Genomic DNA, 19171 nt, shown 5'->3' with positions numbered 1-19171 from the left:
TCATATTAGTATAATCTCTGAATGGAGAATAATAGCACAATCCATGTTTAGAAAACTAATTTACCGAACTTTTCAATCTAAGAAAACAAGAAAATTTTCTTCCATTATTTGTCTGCAACTCTTCTTCTCAAAATCTATCTTTTCAATCCTTAATCACATGTGAGAAGAAGAGAAAGATCTTAAAATGCCAACAACAACGATAACAGAAGATGATAATCGTGGGGTTCGATCCGCATCTTCGAAATGGATTCTTGAAAGTGTATTAGTACCAGAAGAAATAGATCGAATGGTAGAAATTTCAATAGATGATAATCCAAAAAAATCACCAAAAAAAGCTCAATTCAATATGAATGAACTTCATGAAAGGAAAACTCAAAATAGAAGTTTGGAAAATGGTGTTCCTAGATTGGGTAGAGCAACTTCAAGTGCTACAAAAGGGCTTCAAGGATTGAGATTTCTAGCTAGAACTAAAACAGGGAAAGAAGATGATGCTTGGAAAGCTGTCGAAAGACGATTTAATGAACTTTCTAATGATCAGAGGCTTTATAAAGATAATTTTGGAAAATGTATTGGTAAATTTTCATCTCTCTGTCTCTCCTCTGTCACTCTGTTATTTCTTTTTAGATTCTGAAATTTACTCTGTTTGATGAAGGAATGGCTGAATCAAAGGAATTTGCTGGAGAGCTATTTGAAGCATTGGCGAGGCGAAGAGGTGTTGATACAACAATGGGTATCTGCAGAGAAGAATTGAGGGAGTTTTGGGAAGATATGTCGAATCGTGATCTTGATGCTAGGCTTCAAATTTTCTTTGATATGTAAGAAAAAACTTCAACAATTTTTCGGTTTTGATATAAAATGGGACTGAATCTATTAAACAATTAACAATATGTCAAGTGATCTTGCATTGTTAAACTTGGCAATTTTGAGTTTTTGGTAGTGAAAGTGAAACAAAACTGTGAATAAAATCTGAAATCCTGGTTCCTTTCCCAATCGCTCATTTGATTCTACAAAACAGGTGTGACAAGAACGGAGACGGGAAGCTATCAGAGGATGAAGTGAAGGAGGTGATTTTGTTGAGCGCCTCGGCGAACAAGCTACAAAATCTTAAAAATCATGCAGAAGCTTATGCATCTTTGATCATGGAGGAGCTTGACCCTGATCATTTAGGCTACATAGAGGTAAGAACAAGACTCACAATTAGGTTTCTGCTTTACCACAAAGCTGCAACAAGATACCCTTTTGCTCTTTGGCATTCCGAGTTAAATAAGGTTCACAGATTATACTCAAAACTAGGTTTCTGCTTTACCACAAAGCTGCAACAAGAAACATGGTTCACTTCAATATATAGACCCTTACAGAATCGAAAAGATGCAGCTTCACAGATTAGGCGACTAGAGATCGGAATCGACTCAGAGTCTGTATTTTCAGAATGTTTCTTTCTTAATTGACTCGTCACATGTTTGAAATAATCTAAAATAATAATTATCAGAATAAAAACAAGCACCAAGTAAGGGGTTTAGATTGAAACCGAAACTATGTTTACTTGACATTAAGTTATCTTATGCAATTGAAACATGTATCTCCACAGATTTGGCAGCTAGAAACCCTACTGCAAGGAATGGTAAGATCTGAAGAAGGAGATGCATTTACAAAGAAAAGCCAAACATTAACCAGAACTATGATCCCAAAAGAATACAGAACTCCAGTGACGAAGTTTCTAAAAGAGGCATCTGATTTTGTTCACGAAAACTGGAAGAGAATATGGATTATCGGTTTATGGTTACTCGTAAACCTAATACTTTTCGTATGGAAATTCAACCAATACAAGCGAAAATCATCATACCTAATAATGGGTAATTGTGTTTGCGTAGCAAAAGGTGCTGCAGAAAGTCTTAAGCTCAATATGGCTCTCATTCTCTTACCTGTCTGTAGAAACACACTCACTAGACTTCGATCCACATTTCTTGGTAGCTTCATTCCCTTCGACGATAATATCAATTTCCACAAGGTGATTGCTCTTGGAATAGCTTCTGGGACTTTTATACATACAGTTGCTCACATAGCTTGTGACTTTCCGAGGCTGGTCTTATGTCCGAAAGCAAAATTCATGGCTTTGCTCGGTTCAGACTTCGACTATCATCAACCAACTTATAATGACCTGCTATCTAGTAGTCCTGGTGTTACTGGCATCTTTATGCTCATTATAATGTCATTCTCATTCACCTTAGCAACTCATAAGTTTCGAAAGAATGTTGTCAAGTTGCCGTGGCCTTTTCTTCATCTGGCGGGCTTTAATGCATTTTGGTATGCTCATCATTTGCTAGTCGTCGCATATCTCCTCTTAATCATACATAGTTACTACCTGTTTCTCACCAAGGAATGGTTTAAGAAGACGGTAAGTTCCATAACTCCAAACCCATTACCCGTCTTTCCTGCAGCAAAATAAGACTTGAAGTTAAGATCATTTTCATTTTGTTCATTGCAGACTTGGATGTATCTTTCAGTTCCTGTTTTCTTCTATACTTCTGAGAGACTGCTGACTTCTATTCGTGAAAGCAATGATCGGGTCGATGTTATTAAGGTCAATAACTCCTAAACTATATTCATGTCGTGCTTAGAAGCACCACCATAAGGATGAATGACAAACTTAATGTATCTTGTAAATTGTGCAGGCTGTAATATATGCAGGGAATGTTCTTGCCTTGTACATTACCAAGCCTATTGGTTTCAAGTACAAGAGTGGCATGTATTTATTTGTCAAGTGTCCTGACGTATCACCCTTTGAGTGGTAAATCATAAATAGTTTATGCAATTATAACCTGTTTTTTTATAACTCTACAGACTTAGAACAGATTGTACAATATTTTCAGGCACCCATTTTCAATTACTTCTGCACCTGGAGATGATTACTTGAGCGTTCATATCCGAACCTTAGGAGATTGGACAACAGAGCTTAGAAATTTGTTTCAACAGGTTGTAACTTCAACTTCTGTGTTGGTTAAACCATTCAATTTGCAAGTAATGGCCGTCAGGAGAGGGAACTGACTACTTTGACCTTGCAGAACTAGCGCCAGGGCAAAATTCATAAGACTAATTTGTATTTTGTTTTCTTCATGTAGGTGTGTGATGCTCAGCCTTCTCAACCAAAGAAGGGCAGACTTGCAAGACTGGAAACCACAGCAGTAACAGATTTCGAAGAATCACGTCTCAGGTAAAGTGTAAGAGTTTAGTAGACCTGCTTATTAGTGTTTACCCAGTTAGTCCGATTGCCTTTGACAATTTTTTCCCTGTTTTTGCAGTTTCCCGAAGCTCATCATAGATGGTCCTTATGGGGCCCCTGCTCAGAATTACAAGAAGTATGACATTCTCTTGCTCGTTGGGCTTGGAATCGGTGCAACCCCTTTCATCAGCATATTAAAGGATCTCCTGCACCATATCAAAATGAATGACATGGTAGCATATAAATGACTGAGAAAATTCAACTCAGAGATCTCAATTGATTCACACAGTTTTCAAAATGTTTGTTTCTTGTTTAACTCGTGAGTCTGACTTGTCTGAATGGTTAACTCGGGCTGATTTTGATTCCATCTGAACTAACCGTATAGAAGCCCGAATTAAGAGCTCATTGCCTGAAAATGACTATTGTGCCCCTGAGCAAAGCAAGTCAAACTCAGGCAATCAAGATTCAGATGAGTCAGATTCACACAATAAAAAAAACCTTGATCCTTTGTGCTTTGAAATAGAGAAGAAAAAGTTTGTAATAACATTAGATGAAAAAACTAATGCAGGATTCTTCATCACTTGGAAAAGTAAAGGGTCCAGAGAGGGCATACTTCTACTGGGTTACGAGAGAGCAAGCCTCATTTGAATGGTTCAAAGGTGTCATGGATGATGTGGCAGAGCACGACCAAAATGTGGGTTATAGAAATAACTAGTCACAGTGATTTTCCATGCAATAAGATACTAATAAACTAAACATCAATTCTTAATGTCGAAATTGCAGAATATAATTGAAATGCACAACTACTTAACAAGTGTATACGAAGAAGGTGATGTTAGGTCAGCACTCATTACCATGGTTCAGTCATTGCAACATGCGAAGAATGGAGTCGACATTGTTTCTGAGAGTCGGGTATTCATTACAAATTTGAAAATCTTCCAGATATTTCTTCTTTTGTTATGTTTCTATGTAGTTTTCTCTTCTCTTATTCTAACACGGAGTCATGACAGATTCGGACACATTTTGCAAGACCAAACTGGAGGAAGGTGTTTTCCAACTTGGCAAGTGTTCACAAATCTTCTCGAATAGGTAAGAAACTTTCTAACCCCGTAATTTAACAAAACAAACAAGCATAAATTGCTGCTACCTTTAAGACCCGGTGTTTCATCTATCTGCCTTACTTGTGATACCGTTACAGGTGTTTTCTACTGCGGAAGCCCCACCCTCGTCAATCAGCTCAAGAACCTTTGCCATGAATTCAGTCATAATTCCACAACCAGGTTCCACTTTCATAAGGAAAATTTCTAGGACAATACATAACCATAAAACCCAAATTGTGTAAAAATATGAATTTCCATTTCTTTGTTTAACTTTGTAGCACAGAACTGATTAGCACATACAAAATATTACTTGTTAGATTCTACATGTAAATTAGACAAGATCCAAAGAAAAAACAAAAAGAGTTCATCAACAAAATTTTGCACGACTTCGAGTTCACCGTTTATGCATCTCTGCTAAATTTAGGCTTATACCAATAGTGTGTGAAATGATCATGCCCACTTTTCAGTTATTGGAGAATTTACTGGTTAGCACTTCCAGGTGATGAGTTTGTACTTATCGACATTTTAACATTGAATTCAATGGAAGAAGTTTCACCGAGTCTCTCTTTCGCCTTCACTCTAGACCCCATACCTCGGTTTTTTCCTGATGCTGATACAATATTGGATTTTCTGTAAGTGGATTTCTCGCTCTTCTTGAGAACTTTCAATGCCAATGATTTCAATGGAATTGCAGTGTCCAAAGGTAGAATAATCTCTTCCAATTCATGCCACTCAAGATCTTCAGAGTCACCATCTTCATATACCACTCTATACCAACCTAATTCTCTGTCATACTTTATAACAGTACCAGAATAAAATTGCTCCCCGAATAGCTTCCTAACTTCCCTACCCTCTAACCACTCCCCAAACCCAACATTTTCTTTCGAGTCATCATCATCGCTTGAAGTGTCGGAACCAGACGAAGACTCACTTGATCCCACATTTGGCACCCCATTAATTACAATGGCAGGCTCTCCTGATATCTCGTAAACACTTGCCGGTGAAGCTCGGACTCCCATCTCTTTACTAGTTGTTTCCATTTATATCATACAAATTTCCTCAGTTTGTGATCCCCGACTACTGATTCCAATAAATAGACAAACATAAATTAAGAAAATATTACAAGATCAATAGAACAGATTTTCGTTTATTTTTCAATCAACTAGATAGATAAACAGATAGATTTCATAGAAATAGAACGATCAATTGGTGAAAAAATTAGGTTTTTCATGAAAGGATAAACCATGAAGATCAAACAGATAATTAGACACATGATTACTAGGTTATAAACTTATTTGCTTCCAAGCTATATCAACTAATCAGTAATCAAAGGTAAAGAATAACTCAGTAGAAATTTAACTGAAAAAATTAAACAAGATTTCAAGGGTTTCACCTGATATGTAGTTGCTCTGATACTAAGATCTAAGAGTTGGAAACCAAAATTTGATGGAGTAATTTATTTCAAAACCCTAACCCTAGATGATGGTAAGAAAGAGAAATGACAGTGATTATTTTGTCGTTCCGCCAAAAGAATTGTCGGGTTTCTGGTGAGATTATACCGTACGAAAAAAGAGACAGACCCGCCCGTTTTATGATAATTCGGGCCGGGTCCACAGGTTTTTTGTCCAGGAAAGTTCCAGGGAGTGTAATAACATAATCTTAGAGGCGACCTACCAGATCCTATAGGCACCTTCAAAGGCTGCTGCTTTGGGGCCACCATAAAATTTTGTGGCATAAGACTTGGGTCCGTCCATATTTAGCCTATTGACCGAATCGAGCATATTTGTTTTTTCTTACTTTTTTCGTTTTCATCTTTACATCCACCACCTCCGACCACCACGGCAATCTTTGAATGCCACTATGTTTCCTCTCACGCTTCTTTTTGTATACTCTCTTCTCTCTTAAAATCTCTCTTTCCTCTCATTGTTCTAACAAAAACAAGAATTCCTTGTCCGAAACAGTGAGATGAGAACAATAGGAAAAAGAGAGGGAGATAATAAAGTCATAAAGAGAAAAATGACAATGGTTGGCCGTGGTGGGGCGAAGATGAATATGAAAGGGTACGAAATAAACTTGATGTTTTTCAACCCTAAAATTAACTCGCCTCTAACCCAAAGGTAATAGATTGGTGTTTTTTTTGTTGAAATGGTAATAGATGTGTTGGCCCAACATTTTCCGTTGCTATAGCCCTTTACAAGCAACGAGGCCACATGGGCATGTAAGCTAGAACGTTTTTTTTGTTGAAATGTAGGCTAGAACTAGTGCGTCCCTCTAATTCAAAAAAAAAGATATAGTAATTTCTCAAATCTATTTTCATAGACGTGGAGCACATGTCATTTTTAAGAGTTAATTCCTATATGGCCCCCTACTTTGTGACCAGCTTCCTTTATGGCCCCCTTTTTTTCGTAAATTCAAATATGACCCCCTATTTTCATGGAAATGTCCTAACTACCCTTCCTTTAAATCTTTTTTCAAAATAAAATCAAAAAAACAAACATAATTCCACCTCACTTCCCTCTCCACCACTTATCTCTCTCCACCTCACCTCTCTTTCCAAATCATCTTTCTCTCTCTCCAACTCATCTTTTTCTCTCTCCACCTCACCTCTCTCTCTCTCTCCACCTCACTCTATCTTCTCCGATGAAGGTCGCCGGCCGGAAAATTTTCCGGCCGGCGACCTTCAACCTAAAAAAAAAAAAAATTTTTTTTTTTTTACTCTCTCACCTCCCTCTCTCTCTAAAAACTCCGGCGAAGGGAAACCCCCTTCGCCGGAGTTTTTAGAGAGAGAGGGAGATGAGAGAGCAAAAAAATTTTTTTTTTTTTTTTAGGTTGAAGGTCGCCGGCCGGAAAATTTTCCGGCCGGCGACCTTCATCGGAGAAGATAGAGTGAGGTGGAGAGAGAGAGAGATGAGGTGGAGAGAGAAAAAGGTGAGTTGGGAGAGAGAAAGATGAGTTGGAAAGAGAGGTGAGGTGGAGAGAGATAAGTGGTGGAGAGGGAAGTGAGGTGGAATTATGTTTGTTTTTTTGATTTTATTTTGAAAAAAGATTTAAAGGAAGGGTAGTTAGGACATTTCCATGAAAATAGGGGGTCATATTTGAGTTTACGAAAAAAAGGGGGCCATAAAGGAAGCTGGTCACAAAGTAGGGGGCCATATAGGAATTAACTCCATTTTTAAACCTATAACTTATGTCTCTAGCTCTAATATTATGTTCAGTTTGTAGTCATCTAACTCTACGTCATTATATTATCCTCTAAGTAACTTTAGTACCTCCCTTAGCAATTAGTGGAGATGAACTAGACATTGCATTTTTTGTTGCGAGAGGTCTTGTGGGACTATTCTCGCACATACAACACATATTTGCTAAATATTATATAGTTGTTTGTTATAAGTTCTTACAAGTAGCCTGTAATGAGCTATATCGAATGATTTTTAGGCGTTGTTTCATATAGTTTGACATGTATCATGTCATATAGTTGTTGGGAATCTATTCTACTATGAACCAACATTGAAGTGGAAAACTCTATCAACAAAAAGAAGAACATTGAAGTGCAAAAAGGGGTGTGACAGTCGTGTGCGTCATCTATGGCCTTGGGTGACCAGACAACATTCATCTAAGGGAAATAAACAAAACAGATGGTTGTTGGATAGAGACTTGACATTAATATAAAAAAAGAGAAAAAAAATGAAAAAGTATTTAATTAACAGTGTATAGATAGATGTTTTACTTGTTTGGTTCCCTAAAAGGTTTGCATGCATTTAGACATGGAATTGGAAACACTGTTGTAACAGTAAAAACAACAAGTACAGGCTCACCACTCAACTATCTAAATGCTTTGACTCATAACACACACCAATAATGGTATACCCTTATTTACCAAGTTACCTAACTACTCAAACTTCTCAACAAGAAAAAAAAAAAGAACTACTCAAACCTTAACAAGTCCACCCAAAAAAACATCCAAGCTCAAATAAAATTTACATATTTAGTTTATGGATATGCTCCAACTTACTTACAACATAAAATGATATGCAACTCTGTTGCCTTCGAGAACTCTCTCGTCCTAGTCTCGAGCTCATGGTGTAGTAATAGTGTATGTTTCTTTAAATTCTACTGTAATGCTCGACAACAAACCCTACGAAAATTAAGCATATCATATCTTATATATAACAGATATTGATCATTTTACACCAAAAATTAAAAAATAGTGAGTTTTTTCAGACGATCTGAAACAGTCTAAACTATTCTATTATGCATTCTAAAAGTTATATATATAGGAAAAAGAGTTCAATTTTCTCTAATTATAGGTCACTCTTCTAAACAAAAGCAACACACATTATACAATAGGAATAACTCTGGCATAAATCTAGCAATTAGGTGTTGGTTCCATTAGTAAGTCCCAAGAAAAAAGAATTATTAAAAACTTGGAATTGATTGGACAAATGTGTCATTGTTCAATCATATAGTAGTAGGCTCACATGGTATAATGGAAACAGTAGGTCTATACGTACCCATGCTTTGATCCCCCTCCCTTGGATTGATCAATTATTCCAAATTCGTGATGTAATCAAAGTTGGATAATGCTCATCAGATTCTCAAAGTGCAAACAAAGTTATATATATTTTTGGTCTTTATTAGGGGATCTAAGTTACAAAGTGTAAATTGGACTTAACCCAATTGATTAGGTGGGTAACTCTATTTTCACCCGTTCTTCTCTCCCTCTCTCTTCTAGGTTTTGAACTTATCATGGATCTCATGGTAAGTGGGTAGAAATTTGGTCTAGGGGTTAAAATGAATGTAATTTGATATTGAGTCAGGTGTCATAATGAATTACTAGTCAGTTATTTAGACATTGACCTCGCTATAAGCGATATTAGGACTACACCTCTAAACATCCTCAATCTAGATTTTGTCTTTTAAATATCATTTAAGTGGTTTACGTACCGACCACATGAGTGGTTTATGACAAAAGTATCCTTCGCGAAATATTTAGGTTTATTTAGACATCGATCCTCAGTTATTTAACAATTTCAGGACTACGCCCCTCAACTGAAAGTATATTCGGGGTTAACTCTCATTCTCGATTTTTCCGTCAAACACCAGTAAAGCATGTTGCTTGCCAGTATGAGTTTTTTATAATATAAGTAACAAGTCTAAAACTAACTATAGACAAGATTTTGTAGTTAAGGATTATAACATCTGAGACCTTCTCTAATATCTATAATCAACCAAACTAATTGGACAGTCAGGTAGACAGATACTGGGGTAAGCCTTTTTATATGTTTTCCTTCGGTAGCTTATCTAATATATCTAATATATGTTTTCCTTAATATTTCTGGCTTATTTGGAACAAGTTCTCGGACTTACTTCGAGTTCATTGACCAATCGCTTTAGGTATATTAGCAATTCGAGATCTTAGATCCTTATGTTGTCGGATTGGGATGAATTTACATCATGAAAACTATTTTTAAAACTTATAAAAATCAGAGGAATACGAAACCAAACGCGAACTACTTAATTGATATTTGACGAAAAATCTCGAGAACAAGACTATGAGAGTCCCTAACCATATTTTTGTTTTAGGGTGTAGTTCTAATATCAGTAAATAGTTGGGGGTCAATGTCCAAATAACTTAAATATTTCATGAAAGGTATTTTTGACGTAAGTCACGAATGTGGTTGGCACGTGAACCACTTAATTGATGTTTAACAAAAAAACATCGAGAATGGGTTCAACGTCATACATATTTTCAGCTTGGGGTGCATCCTAATATCACTAAATAGTTGGGGGTTAATGTCTAAATAACTCTTACACATGTTTAGTCTTGTGAATTGTCACGACGCACTCATGCCTATTTTTGGAGACAGAGCGTTATAAGGGGTATCAAAGAAGTTTGTACTGACCAGTACATCACCTAGTGTAGAGTCTTGGTTGCATGACAAATTTTACATGTTTAATGAAAAAAAATTCTTGTTAATCGGTATGAAATCAACCGGAGTGAGCAAAGAACGAGAGAGAAGGGAAAAAACTAGAAAGATAGAAATACAAATGTTCGAGCAAAAGAGAGTTATTATGGTAAAGACTGAAACCCTTAGAGTTCAATTTTTTTAGTTGTGATACTATGTGAAAGATGATTTTAATATTAATTATTCTAATATTTTATCGAAAATTTTGTTCATCTGTCCATTTGGTCCTTCCACTTGATGTGGCGACGTCTCACTTGAACGTATTCTCTCTCTGTTTGCTCCACACTGAAAAGACATGTCACCACATCAGGCGGAGCGATGGGGTGGAGGGGCAAATGGAGGGATGGAGAAAGACATGTCTATAGAGTTTTTCAATAGAAGTGCTCGTCTATAAAGAAACACGTGTTTAACAATCCCAGGAGGAAAGGACCATGGTTAAGTCACCCTCATGACCGTTGAATACCGATTTGAATCACCAATATTACGTCAAAAAAGTCAAACTTATTTTACCCTCTCTGATGCTCAAAAATTGGCTACTAGTAGAGAGAGGTCTAAGTGGGACCTGATTGGTCTTAGCTTCTTGGGTAGTCAACTTCTAGGCAAGTATTGGTCAAAGTACAAAAGAGTAGTGTTCATGTGACGTGGAAGATTTTAGGTTTTCAGAGATTAACCTAATCTATGTTAGCATCATGAGAGGTCAAACATTCAAGATCCTCCCCCCAGTCAAGAGAGAGAGAGAGATTGAGACAGAGAGAGAGTAAGAGATGCTTTGCTTAAGGAATTAGGGTTAGTAGAGGCCTATACAATATATGCCAGTGATTCTTCTGATATTGAAATAAATAATAAGGTGATGATGACGAAATCATTCAAACCCTAGCTAACCCTCTCCAATGTCATCTCATTCTCTCAAGAATGTACACAATACAGATGATGTCTTGATTTATCAATTATCATCTTTCTTTCTCTCTCTACAAGAAAAGAGATACTCCATAGAGAGAGAGAGAGATATAGAGAGAGAGAGATATAGAGAGAGAGAGAATGCATGCATTGTCTTATCTCACATTGAATGCTATGTCATAGATAGACATCAAATTTCATGACAATGTATAGTACCATTCCATTCCTTTTTTAACTCCCTTTTGTTTCTTCCCCTCTCTCTCTCTCCTTCCCTTTTGTCTCTCACTTTTCTTCTTTGAATTTCTCCCACTCCCCTTTGTCTCATTCACCTCTCTCTCTCTCTATATATCTCTAGAACTATGTGTGCATGTGTATATGCTAGCTCATTCTCACTCTCTATATAAAAGAACATATATAGCTAGCTTGTTTGAAAAAGAGAAAGAGAGAGAGAGAGAGAGAGAGAGGGAGAGAATCAAGAAGATATTATTAGTATGTCACCAACAACAACATCAACAAGATGGTGTCCAACAACAGAACAACTAATGATACTTGAAGAAATGTATAAAGGTGGGATAAGAACACCAAATGCTTCTCAGATTCAACAAATAACTACTCATCTTTCATTATATGGTAAGATTGAAGGAAAAAATGTTTTCTATTGGTTTCAAAATCATAAAGCTAGAGATAGACAAAAACTTAGAAGAAAACTACTCAACAAACACCAACACCAACACCAACTTCATCATCAACATCAACAAATCATCATAAACCAACATCATCACCTTCTTCACCATTTTCATGGAACTTCTCATCATCAATCATCTACTTCAGGTTTTAATCATCATTTTCCCCATTATCATCACTTACCCAAGTTTCTTCATCATCCTCAGGTACTAAATATACTACTATTTGTCTTTCCTTTTTTGGGTTTTTGATTGGTTAGTTATTTGATTCTTTTTTCCCCATTAATATTGTTTCATGCAACTTGTCAAATCAATCCTCTATTTATGTATGTGTGTCTTAATATGTTTGTAAAAAGCAACTCCAAACTAATTTGACCTATTGTTGATTAAGACAATATCCTTCGTCTACATGAGACTATTTGTCTCACTTTAGAGGGGTTTTTGTTTTGAGCCTAGTACGTATTTTCGGGTGATGTAGAGCATATGTTATTGTTGGTGATATCACGTCTAGGTCTTGTTCGGATATTACGTCGAGTTGAGTTTGTGGACGACCAACTCAAAACTCATTGATCCTTAATGAGTAAAAATGACCTAAACATATTATTATTCTAGCTTATGCCCTAACTTTGTGCTTTTGACTTAATATTAATATGTGTAAAAATGACCTAGATTCTAGCTTATGCCCTAACTTTAGTATTAATAGCTTGGATTAATTTTTGTGTTGTAGGAAGGGTTGGTAGTAATGAAAGAAGAACCTAATGAAGTGATGAACTACAAGTCATGGGTAATGGATAACAACAATATTCCTGTTGATAAGAAGGTTGTAGATGTGGATCAGATGATAATGATGGAGAATTCATCAAAAATGATGTATGGTCATGATTGGATGATGATGATGGATGTGGGTTCAGAAGCAACAATATCTCCTTCTTGTGGTAGCAATTACAATAAGCAACCTCTGAAAACCCTAGAACTTTTCCCTATCAAAAGTAGTGCAGGTAGCAACTTCAAAGATGAATGACCTAGCTAGTAGCTCTTCATGTAGTCTATAATCATGTTAAGGAGTTATTATTACTTTTGTTTTGTGGGTCTATAAGAAAAACTCTCTTTGTTCAACTAATTAGCTAGCTAGGTTAGGGTAAAGATGATGGATGAGCTAGTAGTAGTATTTTGTTTCAATGACTAATCTTGATGAGTAATTAAACTCTTGGAGTAATTGATAAATATTTGCTTTTTTTAGTATGGGTTTTGGGTCTTATCTTTTAAAGCTGCAAAATTGGTACAAAATCAGCACTAGCTATACCCATTACCGACTTGTAGAAATCTGAACAGCTTTCTTTCTTTTTGTATTGATTTTATCAATGAGAGGACTAGTGATGAGTTAGATGATCCTATGCTCAAGACTAGGGTTTCTTTCCTTGGTAAGATGAAACAAAACACATTTATAGGCAAACATTTATCATGTAGTCATGACTCTCTCTTTCTCTCTCTAGATGATAAGTTCTCTCTTTCTTCTCTCTCTCTCTCTGTGAAAGTCTGAATAATATCTTTACTATGTGATAGCTGATTAGTACAAGCTAGCTAGCTAGAGACAAGACAGATTAACATATATATAGCTAGCTGATTGCAAGTATATTTTTGGCAGGTCTTCTTTTCTTTCTTATTGATGGTTTAAACCAAAATTTAAATACAAAATGTTTGATTATTAGTTATATAATTCCAAAAAGTCTAAAGAACTTTAGTACTAAGGGTAATCAAATTATAAAAGAAATACCATAGTAAATTTGAAATGTGTAGATATACCTATGGAAATTGCTATTTTGTCTGTATCTTAAATGCTCTGACATGACAAATTAGACACATGACATCATCAATTTGCCTTCTGTGTCATTTAATTACTTTTTGTCGTGCTAAATAACATTGATGATATGTCTACATATTATTTTCATTGCTACCGGGTCAGATTATCTAATCAATGTTTGATTGTGACCCTAAGGTCATATATTCCTCTCGTCAAAAGGTCTGGTTCGATATATAATTAACTACAAAATTCTTTTTTTTTTATGTCTTTCTAATTGAGTGGATAAGTCAGAAATTAATCAACTTATCTATCATCACAAATCTCAAATTCACCTTACCTACATTTTTTACACTCTCACTACTTTCCGTATTCAAATATGAGACTGTATAAAAGATCTTAACTTAATTTAAAATACGATTACTTACTCAAATAAAAATCAGTCTAGATCGTAGTCAAATAATGAATCAGTTTGTCTTTTTAGTAAAAATGGGTCATCTAGTCACAAACTAAGTAAAATCTATACACATAACACTCCCCTAAATAAAAAAGTTTATTTAAACTTCTGTTTCTTCAAAGAAAACCGTTCTGGAGAGAGAAAACCGTTTTAGATCTTCGATTTCCTTCGGCGAAGTGTTGTCCCTTCGCCAGAATCTGTATTTCCTTCCTACTACTTGTGTGTTGTTTTCGGGTCTGGACTTGATTCTCATCTATTTTTGTTGTAATTGTAATTGCTGGATCAGGAAACTAATTTCTCTCTCTCTCTCTCTCTCTCTCTCTCTCTCTCTCTCTCTTTGTATGAAAAGTTCAGATTCTCAAGGCAAAAGAAGGCTTTTAATCTAGAGTTTGTTTTTCTTTCTTTTTCTTCTCTTATCTTCACTCTCTTTGATTTGGTTTAGTTTCTCATAGTTAATAAGAAATTATTAGCAGAAGATAAGTCGGGGGTTTACAGAGAAACACATCTCTTTCTCTATAGAAATTCTATTTCTTTTTTCGGTTCCTGTGTACTTTCAGTTTCAGTTTTTCTGTTGTTGGGTATACAGTATTATTGGGATTGTGGGTCTAGGGTTTTCTTTTGTTTTATATGATGAATTCAATTCAGAATCGAAGTTGTAGTAGAAGATGATGATAAAACTTCATTAAATCAACACCCAAATCACCAAACAAAAGAAGGAGAAAAGGTTTTGCCGATGGTAACATAGACAACAACAACAAAATGGCTTCAGCCAAAGATCGTCATACGAAAGTTGAAGGTCGAGGAAGAAGGATTTGAATGCCTGCAACTTGTGCGACTAGGATTTTTCAACTTACTTGAGAATCAGGACACAAATCCTGATTACATATAATTGAGTATAATAAAATTCACGACTTTTAGGGTCTCCTTCATGATCTTTAAGATCTTTAATTTGTGACTTTTAGGGTCTTTTTATTTTATTTTTGCAATCTTGTACTCTTTTCCCTTCATGTTGTCTTTACTTTTGTAAGTTTCATGTTGTTATTTACTTTAGTAAATCCATGTTGTACTCAAATGAGTCAAAAATATCAAAACCAATTGTATTCCTTCTATAAATGAAATTCTGGTTTATCTCAAAAAGAAAACACTCCCGTAAATAAAGTAATTTTCCACTTTCATCAATGTAAAATATGCCTTGTCGGACCATTTATGTGTAAATTTGCCTCCTTGAGTCTCTCAAACTACTTTTGGTCAAGCAAGCCTAAGTGGCATTATTGTTACTTTTAGTTTGTTAGTTGTCATAAGCAATGTAGTTTTAATGTTGATACTGTAGAATCACGCCTGGTTTTGTTTGAGTCGTCTTTAGTATAGGGACCTTGCTTAGGTGTATTGGGACATGAATTGTGAAGAGACTTTGACACTTTTAGTACGTAGACATTAACTTACAAACAAGTCTACGAAACATTTCATATTTAAAAATAAGTCTTCAATAAAAAAATTTAGAACCAACAATATCTAAAACATTAAATCCCCCTTTCTTCATCTTCTGTGAAAACCGAGTTCCCTCTCTCTCTTCCTCCAAATCAAGTGAGAAACTGAGTTCTTCAAAATGAATTTCTCCTAGTCTTCTTTCACATTTTCGAAACTTTCACCGTCATTATAGATATTTGGCTATATTATACAAAATAAACGAATAATAAAAAACAATCTTTGCGAAAGAAAAAAAATCGACCAACTAACAGAATTTCGACCATAGCGGTCAAAATTTGTTAGATATTTCGGTACTGTAATTTTGACACTTTGTCATTAATTTCGACCACTATGTCCGAAATTTATCATCTTCACCAATTGAAAAGGTGTTTGAAATTATGTCAACGAAGAGATAACCTAAGAACTCAATTTTCTTCAATTAAATATCAAATACGCATTTTTCTTACCTCTTCCGAGAAGTGTTCACCAACATTGTCACTTATTGATTTTATTAATTCGTTAGACTGGTAAAAACTATCTTGTATCAATGAGAAATCATTGTCCATTAATGAAGCATTATTTTCTATCTATGAAACATCATATTTCATTAATAAAGGATCATCTATGTCTTGAGACATATTAAATGTCTTAAATACGAATAAACAAGGTTATAGTGGTTACTAGTGGTGATTGTATGTTGTTGGAAAGGTAAAAGTAGGGTTTTATGGTGAAGTTTGTAAGGTTTAAGAAAGATGAACAAAGAGACAAAAAATTTCTGATATATTTTTTTATTGCTATTTTTAAATATAATTTTGAATCTCTATAAATATATATATTTTTTTATTTTAATCTTTAAAAGCAATGTCCCTTTGTCAAATTAAAGGAGGGACCTAAAATATGAAAATTTTGATTTTTGAGAAGGCAATGCTATTTAACCATGTAACTTTATCAAAGACCTTTTTGTATAAGCATATTTTAAACCTAGTCAACATGAGTTTATCATAATAATAATAATAATAATAATAATAATCAAAATGCTCCTTCAATTTAGGATCAATCTGGACTTCTGATTCGGGCTTCTCTGCCAAATCAGGTGGATTTTGGGTGGCTAGATCATTTCGTTAGACAAACATGTCAAATCAATCTTGTTTTAAAAGGGCACACAGAGAGAGGCTTAAGACCCAAAAGTAGTATAAGAAGATCTTAAACACAATTTCCATTTTTTTATCCTCTTGTAAGATTTTGCTCAACTCATCTGTAAAGTTAGTCGAGTAAATCATCACCTTCTAGTGAGGCATTGTATGTAAGTTGCAATATTTTTCTCCATAGGTTCCAACAATGCCATATGGTATGTGTAGCTACTAGTACTCTTTGTGACTTAATTGAAGAGTCATTTTTCTAAACTTTTGACCTAACCCATTCAAATACTTGATACTAAAGTAACTGAATTAATGAATACTCATTCATTGGTAGAAAGGTAGCTTACCTCGACCATTTCAAATATGTCCATTGAAGAAATAATATACTATATAGATGGGAATGTGAGGCGTGGCTATCACTACAAACTTATAACCTCATATATACTTGAGCCTATTGACGTCGAGCTAAGTCCAATTACTAATTGTTGTTAATATAAATATACGTCTTCGTCTCTTCCATTGATATTGCAAATGGAAACTATGCAATCAAACAACAACAACAAAATAGTGCATAAGGTTTTATCATTTTTAAAGGTTTATAAAGATGGTAGAGCTTGTTTCAAGAAAAAAAAGAAAGATGGTATAGCTGAGAGATTACTCATTAGCAAATTAGTAATTCCTCCATCTTTGGATTCAAATTTAAATGTTTTGTCGAAAGACACCCTACTTGTACCTCAAACCGGTGTTTCTGCGAGACTATATCTTCCTAAAATCACTCGCAAAAATCAGAAATTCCCGGTTTTGGTTTACTATCATGGAGGAGCATTTTGTTTCGAAACTCATTTCTCTCGGTTTCATCATAACTTTCTTAGTTCATTAGTTTTGAAGGCAAAAGTGGTTGCAGTGTCAGTTGATTATAGGCGAGTACCAGAAAATTATCTCCCTCTTGCTTATGACGATTCATGGGACGCTTTGAAATGGGTATCTTCTCATTCTACAGGCCAAGTACCAGAGACATGGTTAAATGACCATGGCGATTACAGTCGAGTTTTCTTGGCTGGTGATAGCGCTGGTGCTAATATAGTCCATAATATGTCCATTCGGGCTGCCGAGGTAGCTACTGAGCCACTCTCCATAGACATACTTGGGATTGTATTACTACATCCTTACTTCTGGGTGTCGGATCCGATTGATTCCGAGACAAAAGATATGGATAAGCAGGACCAGCTCTGGCCCATTACTGGCCACATGACAACAGTGTGTAATGACCGGCTCCTCAACCCGATCGATGACCCAAATCTTTCGAAGTTGGGTTGCAAACGGGTTTTGGTTTGTGTGGCCGAGAGAGACATATTTAGGGACAGGGGAAGATTATATTATGATACATTGGAGAAGAGTGGGTGGAATGGAGTTTTGGATATTTTTGAGTCTAAAGGAGAAGATCATGGATTTCATTTGTTTCATCCACACTCTGTGATGGCTCCGGAGTTGATTAAACGGTTGACTTCTTTTCTGAATTAAGAGATAGATTCAGATGGAATCGTTTCGTGTTATTTGATTATCATCTTAATATGTATGCAAATAAATAAAAGAACGTGAAAATGGACTACTTGTGTTAGATATTATGAAGTATAACGAATATTTGAACGCTTCATATTATGTAATTCTGCACAATGGTACTCCAAAATATTATGCATTTATTTTGATTCCAATGAGATTATAGCCTTTTAGCTCTGTGAAATTGAATTTTTTTTCTCATTTTTGTACTTTTGATGCTCCAGCCGGAATAGTGGCCGGAGGAGACAATAAACCCTAAAACACAAGGTTTATTTGGATTCCCGCCATCCCATCTTAACGAGAAACCGTTAGGAGGACAATAAACCCTAAACACGATAACCTTGATATTTTCCTCATTCTCTCTCTCTCTCTCTCTCTAACTTCTTCTTCTCTCTCTCTATCTCTAGATTGAAGATGCAAAGACCAGCAAGCTTGATTCGAACCTCCGATGAATACATTAACATCCCACAGATTCATATTAATCGCTCCCCAGGAAACAACAAGAAACCAGTAACACTTGATGATGATGATAATAATAATGAACTACCCCTCTATGATCCTTCATCTTCTTCTAATGGAGGAAACAATAAGAAAGATTCTTCTTCTCGCTCAAGATCATCCCACCACATTTCTGAAAAATGGGTTCATCTTATTCCTCTCATTCTACTCTTCTCTCTCTTCATGCTCTGTTGGCATTGTCATCCTGGTAATAATCATAATAATCTCAACTTCCCAACTACATTATCTAAATTTCTTCTTCTTCTTGTTTTCTATTTTGGGTTTTTTTTTTCTGTTTTTTTGTTGATTTTGGGTTTATTGAGTATGAAAAAGAACAAGTTCTTACTAGATTTGTTCTTAGCTGACCTACCCTTTTCTTCTTGTTATTA

The 19171-nt window shown here is 35.3% G+C and overlaps 2 protein-coding genes and 2 pseudogenes across 8 annotated transcripts; 3 read left to right on the top strand and 1 right to left on the bottom strand.

Moving 5' to 3' along the window:
* Nucleotides 1-33: 33 nt before the first annotated feature.
* Nucleotides 34-4696, top strand: LOC147568301 (putative respiratory burst oxidase homolog protein H). Of its 2 annotated transcripts, none has more exons than XR_015231013.1 (13): nt 34-572; nt 653-815; nt 1016-1178; nt 1589-2395; nt 2486-2581; nt 2673-2788; nt 2871-2973; nt 3120-3211; nt 3300-3561; nt 3606-3914; nt 4004-4132; nt 4231-4309; nt 4419-4696. XR_015231013.1 is itself a non-coding variant. In XM_086654767.1 (13 exons), exons 1-13 carry the CDS (start codon nt 185-187, stop codon nt 4526-4528), a joined length of 2526 nt encoding a protein of 841 aa, XP_086510893.1. In that variant the 5' UTR covers nt 34-184; the 3' UTR covers nt 4529-4696. The 2 variants fall into 2 exon arrangements, 1 of the variants encoding a protein (XP_086510893.1); XM_086654767.1 differs by having other exon boundaries at nt 3300-3453; nt 3789-3914.
* Nucleotides 1501-5882, bottom strand: LOC147568300 (dirigent protein 17 pseudogene; annotated as a pseudogene). Of its 5 annotated transcripts, XR_015231016.1 has the most exons (4): nt 5714-5882; nt 4368-5400; nt 2820-3426; nt 1501-2432 (listed from the first exon to the last, which is right to left on the bottom strand). The product of XR_015231016.1 is annotated as a dirigent protein 17 pseudogene, transcript variant X3 (transcript). The 5 variants fall into 5 exon arrangements; XR_015231015.1 differs by having other exon boundaries at nt 1501-3650; XR_015231014.1 differs by having other exon boundaries at nt 1501-3426.
* Nucleotides 5883-11622: 5740 nt separating this feature from the next.
* LOC147568299 (WUSCHEL-related homeobox 3-like) lies at nt 11623-13108 on the top strand. Its single transcript, XM_086654762.1, has 2 exons — nt 11623-12073; nt 12594-13108. Exons 1-2 carry the CDS (start codon nt 11675-11677, stop codon nt 12885-12887), a joined length of 693 nt encoding a protein of 230 aa, XP_086510888.1. The 5' UTR covers nt 11623-11674; the 3' UTR covers nt 12888-13108.
* Nucleotides 13109-17258: 4150 nt separating this feature from the next.
* On the top strand, nt 17259-18248 carry LOC147568298 (putative carboxylesterase 7 pseudogene; annotated as a pseudogene).
* The last annotated feature ends 923 nt before the right edge of the window (nt 18249-19171 follow it).

This window comes from Eschscholzia californica, unplaced genomic scaffold (assembly GCF_041429995.1).
Source record: "Eschscholzia californica isolate CP2 unplaced genomic scaffold, dmEscCali1.0.p SCAF_1, whole genome shotgun sequence".
Lineage (NCBI taxonomy): Eukaryota > Viridiplantae > Streptophyta > Magnoliopsida > Ranunculales > Papaveraceae > Eschscholzia > Eschscholzia californica.
The sequence above is the reverse complement of the archived record's forward strand: the minus strand, read 5'-3'. Positions and strand labels throughout refer to the sequence as shown.

Excerpts from the sequence above, each read along its gene's own strand:
- LOC147568301 (XM_086654767.1), top strand. The coding sequence starts at position 185 with ATGCCAACAACAACGATAACAGAAGATGATAATCGTGGGGTTCGATCC. Across the intron at positions 1,179-1,588 it reads ATCATTTAGGCTACATAGAG|ATTTGGCAGCTAGAAACCCT; the intron begins GTAAGAACAAGA and ends GTATCTCCACAG. Across the intron at positions 2,974-3,119 it reads TTAGAAATTTGTTTCAACAG|GTGTGTGATGCTCAGCCTTC; the intron begins GTTGTAACTTCA and ends TTCTTCATGTAG.
- LOC147568299 (XM_086654762.1), top strand. The coding sequence starts at position 11,675 with ATGTCACCAACAACAACATCAACAAGATGGTGTCCAACAACAGAACAA. Across the intron at positions 12,074-12,593 it reads AGTTTCTTCATCATCCTCAG|GAAGGGTTGGTAGTAATGAA; the intron begins GTACTAAATATA and ends TTTGTGTTGTAG.